The following is a 9588-nucleotide window of genomic DNA, read 5'->3' as shown; positions in this document are numbered from 1 at the left end:
AGCATTTTAATAACAACTAAAGGTGACATAGATACTTTATAATGGTATAGTATTTAAATACGTACATGCCTGAGAAACACATAATATTGGCCCTTTTAAGAACCTCCTACTGTTTCGGACACTCCCATTTCAGCACATCTTCACAACAATGCTACTGGGGAGGKGTTCTCTGTGGARCGGGAGCACAGCTGAGCTTCAGGGAGGAGTGATGTACATAAAGGTGGTGCTTTGCACCAGCAAGTGTTTAGGCAGCTCCACGTGGCTACAACGGGAGATTCAGGGATTTCTCAAACGCGCACGAACGAGTCAAAGCAACACTGTTTTTTTTATGAGGGTGATATAAAGCTCAATAAACTCGATTTTGCATAACACACCCCCCCCACCCCCCTTAAGGTCAGTTGTTTGTTGGAGCCATCTTGAATTAGGCTGGCTCCAAAACTTAAATTGTTGTACATTTAGATTCAATGATTTTTTTTCCCCTGTGAGTTTCATTCAGAGTTATGCAGGGGTTCATGAAATGTTTTGGGAACAGAGAAACAGACACACAGATTCAGACTCGTCTGCTTCGGTTTTTAGCGGTAGGCGAAAATACGTCTGTGTAAAGAATTGAAAAGAAGAAGTTTCTGACTGATATCCTCTTTTTATAGTTATGCAATGGTTTGAGTCATCCCTAAAATACTCTCTTTAAAAATGCACCTAATACTTGATATGTGCAACAATCCTTTTTCTGGAGTCATTTGGAGGGCAAAAGAGAATAACGTCCGATTTTTTCTTCCCTTTGCTGATCTGGAGGAACCCGCTTCCAGTGGTCATATCAGCGTGTTTAAAGTCGGGGAGATGTTTTCATTTTCCTGCTCAGTCAGGCCTCAAAGTGTAAAAGAGCACCAAAACAAACAGTTTGCAGAGAAGGACTGAAAGGGAATACTGTTTGGGAGCACAAACACAGCAACTCTAATTTTACTTGGAAATCCATTTTCTGCAGGACAGCTGGCTGAAGGCCAGGCGATAAGATGAGGAGCTGCAGGCGAGGAAACAGTCAGACAAAAGGCTAACGAGTGGCCTACTGTGCATATCAGTAGCTTCAACCATGAATGAGAAATATCATCACAGCGTCCATCACAGCGGTTAAAMGCAGCTGAGAAAAACACTTTGTAGTTTGACAAAAGTCTTTATTACTGCATACAAATCAAATACATCAAACTGCCTTTTCACTTCAAGTTTGGAACATTAAAAAAAAGTTMTTTTGTCGTTTTTCTCAGGTCTTTCTATGTACCAGAAGCTGGTCCAGGGCCAGGATCCCTCTCACAGATGACATGAAGAGGATTCAGAGGACATCGTGCCACTCTGCAGGCCTGACAGGTGTCAGTGCATGTAACTACATCTCACAGAGTTATATTCTGGGGAAAGGACAACAGATGAAAGTCTGCCAAACATCGAGCAGCATYCTAATCATTTCTATACGATACAGCCACAGACATGCGAGCGGATAATATGCCAGGCCTGGAATGTGGAGCCTTGACGCAGGTTGGGATATAGTTGCATTGCTCCAATCCCCCCACCCTCCCACCCTCATTGCCCCTGGCTACAATCAGTCTACATCCCAACAGCTGCCTGCTCTCATTCCCTCCATGCTACTGATGCCACGGGAAGATTTTACTGATAGATAGCCTACAGCAGATGGCTCCTCAAGACCTGTTGGTATTCAAACAAGTACAGTGTTTAATTCTCCACTTAAGAGGTGTGTGCAAGTCCCCCCCCCCCCCCCACACACACACACTATCCCTGAATGAAAAAGAAAAACAAGCGAGATAGGGTGTAATGAGAAACTTCTGATGAGTTTGACATGTATTGTTTACAGTTCATGAGAAGTTTCTCATCTTACTGTGGTGCTCGGTGAGCATGAAAGACCCTTTCATGTGTGGCTTCCAACAATAGACATTCCAGACTCCATGTTGGAAGCCAAACTGTTGCCAAATCTCTGCTCGTTGCCTGAAAATGAGTGAAAGAACAGCATCCGTTTGGTCCTGAGTGTGAAGGTTCTGGTAAAGGTTTTAAATGTGAGCAGCTGTTGCCTTGTTTCCTGTTTTATGAATGTTAGACTCAGAAGTTGAGTTTTTGCTGTAAAACTGTTCTTAATATTATTTATTTTTCCTTAGAAGGACCAATTCACTTGTTTGCTTTAGCAAGTTAACTGTCATCATAATGGGCATAATGGGCAGTTGCCTATGTGAGAATTTTTGTAGCTCAAAGCAGAAGAGGAAGAAGATTTTTGGTTATGCACAGACCTAGTCTGAAGCTGCACCAGCAGATCAATAACTTTGAGTATTTTGTTACTCGGGACCATGTAGAGAGTTCACTCAGGGTGTGTTCATAGAGCAAAACACCTTCTTGACATTAATGATGACTTGTCTGAAATACTTGAATTTTTTTGCATGATTATCTCAACAGGTGATTGTCATCGGGGCAGTTTTGCACAGGTCACAGTTTTCAGAGCAGTACAGAAAAATACATTTGATGTGTTTTGTAGGATGTGATGAACGTCATGCTGTGGGGTAATTAGTGCATGCTGATTCACGATACTTGATGTTGTACTGTAATGTGTTTACAGTGTGATTGTTACAGTATACATGCATGAAAAGTGTTAATTCGAGGACCATTTATGCAGTTTGTAGCAACAGCGCTGAGTTGACTGTTTAGAAAATGACGCATTAAAATGTTTTACATTGATGTCACATGTATTTGTCCAGAAGTAATGAAAGATTAAACGAATCAACTGTCCATTTTTTTAATTAAAAAAAGTGTTTTCAAGAGTAATAATAAAAACATTTACAGTTTGTGATCTAGTTGGTTTCACTTGGTGACATACAACATCTCATACAACAGAAAGGTTTCACCTTAAACTGAAACAATCCCTGGAATAACCATGCTGTTGCATTACAGAAGTAAACATAAACCATAGAAGTACTAAGTTGAAGTAAAGGTTGGATTCCAGCATGTTTTTTTTTTTTTGTTTCCTAAGGTCACTTTAATTCAACAGCATTGAATCTTAAACAGTGTAGAAGAGCAAGTGGCGTCCACAGCGTCGGGCTTCCAGCTCGGACATTAAAATGTGTCCTGTGTTTCAGGTTCCAAGAGATCAGATTTCTCTCAGCAAACGGATCACTCTTATCCTACCCTCTTTGATGCATGCTGAGTCCAGTCCCAGTCTCTTCTGGATTGTGATTAGTTTGTGTCTTTCAGAATGCCTCGGCCGTTTCAAGACAGTTAATGTTCTGTTCCTCGTTCAGTGAAAACAGGCTTTGATTACCAGTAAGTCATGTGAGGTACAGGCTTTTTCAAGATGCAGTAAAATTACAAAAACATGAGTAATACCGATGTCAATGTTGGTGAACTGGTGTCGGATAAGTCTTGTTAAACGTTGCCAATTATTGTGAACAGAGTGGACTGCTTTTTCTTTCTTTTTTTTTTAAAGAGAGAGAGAGGCCTGAGGTAGGGGTGATTTTGTTGGGGTGGGGGGTACTCATTAAGACAAATTCAATCCCTCTCCTCCAAGCTTTCTCATGCCATGTCTCTCATCGGGGCCCAGAGTCCCTAAAGTTTAGCTGCACTTGCAGGACTTGACAACCATGTTTGAGAGCTGCTCGACTTTTGGAGAGCGTCCAACGTAGTAGAGGATTGTGAGGGGCTCCAGGTCCTGAGGAACGCAGCAGGGGGAGGCGGATGCTTCGGGGTTTAGAGTGTTGTAAAGACTCAGCAGCTGGAGAAAGAAGAGCAAGAGAAAGAAAAAATAATCAGTGATAAATTTTTCAACAGGTTCGAGATTTTAAAGAGTCTTTGTCTCACCGAGCTGTGGGTGGTGTCCGCGCTGCGAAGGTAGGGACAGGGGCCAGAGCAGAAGTTAGCATAGTACCCTTCAGGCTGGTGGATCCACCTCCAACCCAAATCCTGACGGAAATTAATATATAGTGGCCGCACACAGCAATTCTCCTCATAATTACTGCAGACCAGAGAAGAGAGACAAGATCGCCTTTAATGCACAYGTAGCATTAGCTTAAAGTGGACATATCAAGCTTTTAAATACTTTTTCACATTTAAATCATTCAGTCAGTGTCTACATAAAGTGGAACTGCAATGCTTTGGTTTGAATTCCTCCTTATTGTAACTCCACAAGCCCCTCTTTCACCACTTTTCTGAGGTGTGCCTCAGATCAACTCGTTTTGAGTCTGTCTCTTTAAGTCCAAATGAGATGCTTCACATCCCTCCAGCTTACAGACCAACCCACTCCCGTTTGAGAGGCGGGTTTATGACTATAGCGGTGCAGAAACTTTTTATTTACAAATTAATTAAAACATGTCAACAACAGAAGACTTGTCCATCCAGCCTTACACGTTGGCGCCGGAGTCTGACCCAGAGCCAGAGGAGAATGAAGTTGACCAAATTATAGTCGGTAAGTCCAGACCTTAGTTGGCAGTTTTGTCACAAATACTATAGTTTAGAAAACGTCAGAGAAAATAGAAAAATATGACCCAAACAGAATATAAAGATATCTTTGCAGCACCGGAAGAGACTATATTCAACGTTTCTGCACTCCTAGAGACTCAAAAGTACACAACAAAATGCATTTAACTGCTAAAAAATGAATTTTGTATGATATGTCCTCTTTAAAAGTTGCATAGATGTCCTCTCCATGCCCTCAGTCAGGGAGGAGAGAGAAGTTCAGAAATTCCACTCTTAGGTGTGCCCTTATTTTCTCTCTTGGAGTCAGCCCAGGTGACTTTGGTACTTGCCCGTCAGCCTGATGGAGGAAATCGAAAGCTGAGGAGACAGTGCATAGGAGGAGGTGGTGTTTGCTAGTCCTGGGACAGATCCTGACTTGCATCAGCTAATACCTCTGTCATGCTTATCTGGGTAATTAACAAGCTGCTTCTTTGTATTCTGTGCTCATGTGCACTTCTTACCTGTCATGTTTTTTAGATCTGACAGCTGATAGTTTTCATTTCTGTTGCTTTGACTTTAATACAGTAAAGCAATCTTTCTTGGATGGAACATTAGAGCTCCTTCAGTTCTATTTTCAGACTGGCACTGCATCCAGACAGTATGTTTGACTAATTTTAAAACAATTTCACAAAACTATGCAAGCGGCATAACTTCTGTGCCACATTGAGGGAAAGGCTCTTACTTGAAGCAGTAATTGGTGTCGAGTGCCCGCTTGCGCCGGCGGGAGGAGGAATGGGAGTCCAGTCTGTGAGGAGGAAGCATCATGAGGATGAGGTGAGGGTACGGCTGCTCTTTTTGTTTCTTCTCACGCCTCCCCTCGTCAAAGTCSCCTTCCACACCTGCAGGAGGAAATCGGAACATTTCAAAGATAGCTTTGGTTCGAGACCCGAATAGGAACGTTTTTTTTCCTAGCTCAGTATTTATTCTTTTCCATACTTAACACTGCTCTGTTTAACTTCCCCTTTTCTTTTATTCTCACCAACAGGCCCGTGTCTGCTTGTCCAATCTGTCGCTGATAGCTAAAGCAGTTGATATCTCAGGAGAGATGCTGGTAGATCTGTACGGCCCTCTTTAATTTGGGGCCAAACGTCTGAGCCCCGTCGCTGCACATTCCTTGTGGCCAGGCCAGTCAAGAGTGTTCCCAGGACCGAGGGCCTGGGGGCCCCAGTGCTAAATGAGAAACCAGATCGACCATATTCCCATACCCCGTGTCTCTTCTTTTAGGAAAGGAAACCCATCAACTTCATAAAAAAAAAAAAACACCTTCAGTGAGTCTCTGCATCCAGAACATGATTGTCAAAGTGAAACTCGCTTTTTAAGACYAGTTGAGCATTATTGTATTAGAGCTCTTACTCACCAGACACCTAGGCGCCAATTTAGGCCAGTAAATTAAATCCAAACGATCATAATCAAATTAAGTTTAATCTATAATCCACTGTTTCTTGTACAAATAAAACATTGGAGCACTCACTGGCAGCATTAACAGTCTGACATGTATTAGACTTTAACAGAGAAACACTAATTATCCGGAGCCACTTTCCTTATGGGCGAAACATATGCAAAAGTGGGAACTTTTAAACAGTTTTTCATGAGAAAAAGAAACTAAATGGATTTTATTTTATTGTTTTTTTTAATTAAACCAGCTTTATTCTCCTAAATGTCAATCATCCAAAGAACCAGCACAAAATGCAGCGTGCTAATCAGACTAAACCAAACTCTTTAACTGGCTTATCTGCTTATCTTGAAAACTATACACTTCAGGCATAATTCAAACAAACTGAATCATCTGGCTCCTCTTGATTGTGAAGTGGAACTGGCAGGGCATTTCTTTACTCTGAGACTGAGAGATCAAAAGCAGAGACACATCCTGACCAAAGGCAGAGCCGGCGACCGCAGTCTGGCCATGGAGACAGGACATCACAAAAAAAAAAAAAAAAAAAGGCAAGAAAACTTGGAAACCTAAAAACAAAAGACTGTGCTGAATGCACAGCAATCTAAATTGAGAATGATGGGCTTTCCTTCCGGTAAAGTATGTTTATGTAAGGTACATTAAAACCTGCTAGTCATTAAAAATGTTTGCTATGTTTTAAAAAAAGGGAGTTATTCTCTCACACTTTATACAGCCAGACATCTTGTGTTGTAGCCTGCATGTTTGTTAAATTCATCTTTGTGAAATACATTTCTGAAATCCCATACTGGCTAGCTCAGCTCACAGTAATCCAGTTTTCATTTAACCAGTGTTGCAATCTTTAAAAGTCATCTTTATCAATGGTTTTCCATTTTTATGGAAGGTCTCATACGCTGATGTTTATGAGCGATCCTTAGAAATAGGCAAGAATTAAGGAATGATCTTAATGAAACAGGAGCTTGATCAAAAGTTTTTCTGACAGAAGCCACGTGCAGTATAAAATAATCAGCTTTTTAATTTCAAATTATTTAAACCTGTTAGATAAGACCACTTTAGTTAAAACAGATGCCAGTTAAGATCAGTAATCAACGGTTAGATTATTTTGTATTAGATACTTTGTTTCCCTTCACTTTCAGCTCTATATTCACTGTGCATGATATCTAATAAATTTACATAATCTAATCTAATTTTTCATGTGATAATTACTGCTCTGAACTTATAATTGTTTTAGATCTGCTTGATAATCACATTCAAAGTATCAGAGAAACATTAGGTGCTAAAAAAATTGATTTCTGGTGAAAGTGAAAACAACTTACTATCTAACATTATCTTACCGCTGAACTTGACTTCCAGCACCTCATTGGTGTTCTCGATGATATCTCCATTAGGCCTGAAAGTGTGGCAGGGACAATGCACGCTGATCTCCAGGCCRAGATTGGTCTCTGAGGGGGAAATCAAGATTAAGGAGATGACATTTTACCTCAAGGCTATTATCTTTCATTTATTTGTGAAGCTTTTTTAAGGAATGTATTCCTTAAAGGTGTGAAGAGGTGAAGATCTAAAGTTTCCCACTCACGTCGGTACATCAGCCACTCCCTCACTGTCTCTGTCACGTCAAAGGAGACCCACTCAGGTGTCCCCTTGGTCAGGACGTTCTTACCCCCAATGTAGCGCTGTTTGGCTTTGGGGTCGTCTTTCTGGAGGATCTGTGAGGAAAAATGAAAATGTGACCCAGCTGCATAAACACACACACACACTCACTCACACACACACACACACACACACACACACACACACACACACNCACACACACACACACACACACACACACACACACACACACACACACACACACACACACACACACACACACATGCGTATATGCACACAGAACCAAGGCTGTCTGTTGGAGCCAGACTCTCCAGGATGCCTTGGGCCAAATGTCTACTCTTCGTGGAAAAAGTGACTCCCTCTGTTGATATCCCCATTTTGCAAGTTAATGCCTGCGTGTTACCCTCCTGCCAGTGGGAAACTGGCTGTTCTTCCCATCAGCCATTCAAACTTTGACTGAAACCTCTCAGATCAATGTCACTCAGTTCAAAAAATAAGCATCCCCGAAGGCATTCATGTTGAGATAACTGCTCCAAACTGACAGTAGAGGCAAGTAGCAGACATTTCAGTCTGCACCAGCATCTTTCTGGACAAACGTGTTTTATCTGGAGTGAGAAATGTGTTTAGGTGGTGGGTATGAAGCCCTTGGCCCCCCCACAGCAAGAGCTGTGGATAACCAGGTTCCTGAACATTGTCAGCATCTAATCTGCCTTCCTGTGGGAACGAGGGGCCACAGCACTGCCAGCATCAGCCATCTGCCAATCAGATCTAGCCTGAAAAGTGTGGGGGCGAGTGAACGGCTCCGTTTACTCCCACCGGTGGGTGACCCTGCCTCTATCTCCTCCCAGGTCCCTGGAAACAATCCTGGGGGCCTGACAAGTTGGTATCGGAGTACTGGCCAGAGCTTTGCCTCAGAGACCATATGTAGTCCGCTTGTCTCTCTGGCAGGAAGTGTCGGAACCTGATCATTACTCCTAGTCTCTCATGGGAGATGAGGAAGCAGAAGAAAACTATTCCTGCCACCCTTCTTGCAGACACCAACCAGATGTCTACATAAAATGATCGTAAACATGCAAAATGCATCCCTTGATCTAACATGTACAGACAGATGTTTTTAGAATGAAACCCTAAAACACGTGTCAAACTCAAGGGATGCGGGCCAAATCTAGCCCACTATGGCATTTTATGTAGCCTGTGAAATCTTCAAATATGTATTAATGTCTTAAGATAAGCATATGCTTCTTTTAAAGCCAGTGTTGACCATAAATTACATCTCCCATAAGGCATGTTGATTATTTTACCTGTGAAATGGCGGCTTCCCACCACTAGGTAGAGGTGCACAGGTTTCAAAAGTAGCCGGTAGCTGGTGAAAGTTGCCATGTAAAATCTCCATTTCACTCCAATTTTGCGGGCCACTTTTGCTGTTGTATTGGAAGGTGGAAATTTCCCACTTACAAGTTGAAAATTTAAGCAGGGACACCCCTTCAGTGGGAATTCCCTGTCAGAAAGTGGGAGACTTCAGAATTCAAGATGGCAGCTACTCACCACAACTCAACAGTGAGTAAAACTCTCTTACTTTTATTTTCAACTGTATTTCTGTTTAATTTATTTCACATTCAGTCAGTAATACACGTAATACTTTTCAGTGTTCATAAGGGGACTTGTTAAAAACGCTGTTTCTATGCAAGAAATACCATGTAGAGCTCAGTTATTGTTTGTTAGGGATGATCAGTGGTAACTATGGGATGAGGGAACATGACGTTTCATGTTTAGTCGACGTTAAACACAAAACGCAGAAGTTAATTACAACTGGCCTTTTGAGGGTCACAGTAATGCTCAAGTGGCCCTGGGTAAAAAGAGCTTTGACATCCCTGCCCTAAAAGAATAAACTGTTATGTGGCGGCACACAGATTTTAAATTTGTCCTGATGTCGGCACTGTCAAATTAAAAAAACATAGAATAATGATCACTGCATGAAAAAAAAAAACAGAAGTTGGACATCCTTATTTAAATGTTTTCATCCTTTATGTGTCCTACCCCCAACACACACACACACACACACACACACACAC

At 41.8% G+C, this 9588-nt stretch overlaps 2 protein-coding genes across 2 annotated transcripts in view; one reads left to right on the top strand and one right to left on the bottom strand.

Moving 5' to 3' along the window:
- ttll5 (tubulin tyrosine ligase-like family, member 5) overlaps nucleotides 1-2839 on the top strand; it is a gene marked incomplete in the record, with an annotated part of 70671 nt that extends 67832 nt beyond the window's left edge. Inside the window, 1 exon segment of the mRNA XM_014012599.1 lies at nucleotides 1260-2839. Coding sequence (XP_013868053.1) covers nucleotides 1260-1312 — 53 coding nt within the window.
- Nucleotides 2772-9588, bottom strand: part of tgfb3 (transforming growth factor, beta 3) — a 12313-nt gene continuing 5496 nt past the window's right edge. The window contains exons 3-7 of the mRNA XM_014012613.1: nucleotides 7482-7611; nucleotides 7240-7347; nucleotides 5180-5336; nucleotides 3844-3997; nucleotides 2772-3757 (exon numbers count right to left, since the gene is read on the bottom strand). Of these exons, the coding sequence (XP_013868067.1) occupies nucleotides 3599-3757; nucleotides 3844-3997; nucleotides 5180-5336; nucleotides 7240-7347; nucleotides 7482-7611 (708 nt within the window). The 3' untranslated portion in view covers nucleotides 2772-3598. The remainder of the gene's footprint in view (nucleotides 3758-3843; nucleotides 3998-5179; nucleotides 5337-7239; nucleotides 7348-7481; nucleotides 7612-9588) is intronic.

This window comes from Austrofundulus limnaeus, unplaced genomic scaffold (assembly GCF_001266775.1).
Source record: "Austrofundulus limnaeus strain Quisiro unplaced genomic scaffold, Austrofundulus_limnaeus-1.0 Scaffold2, whole genome shotgun sequence".
NCBI classification, from domain to species: Eukaryota; Metazoa; Chordata; class Actinopteri; order Cyprinodontiformes; family Rivulidae; genus Austrofundulus; species Austrofundulus limnaeus.
Note: the sequence above shows the minus strand (reverse complement) of the source record. Positions and strands in the feature narration are given on the sequence as shown.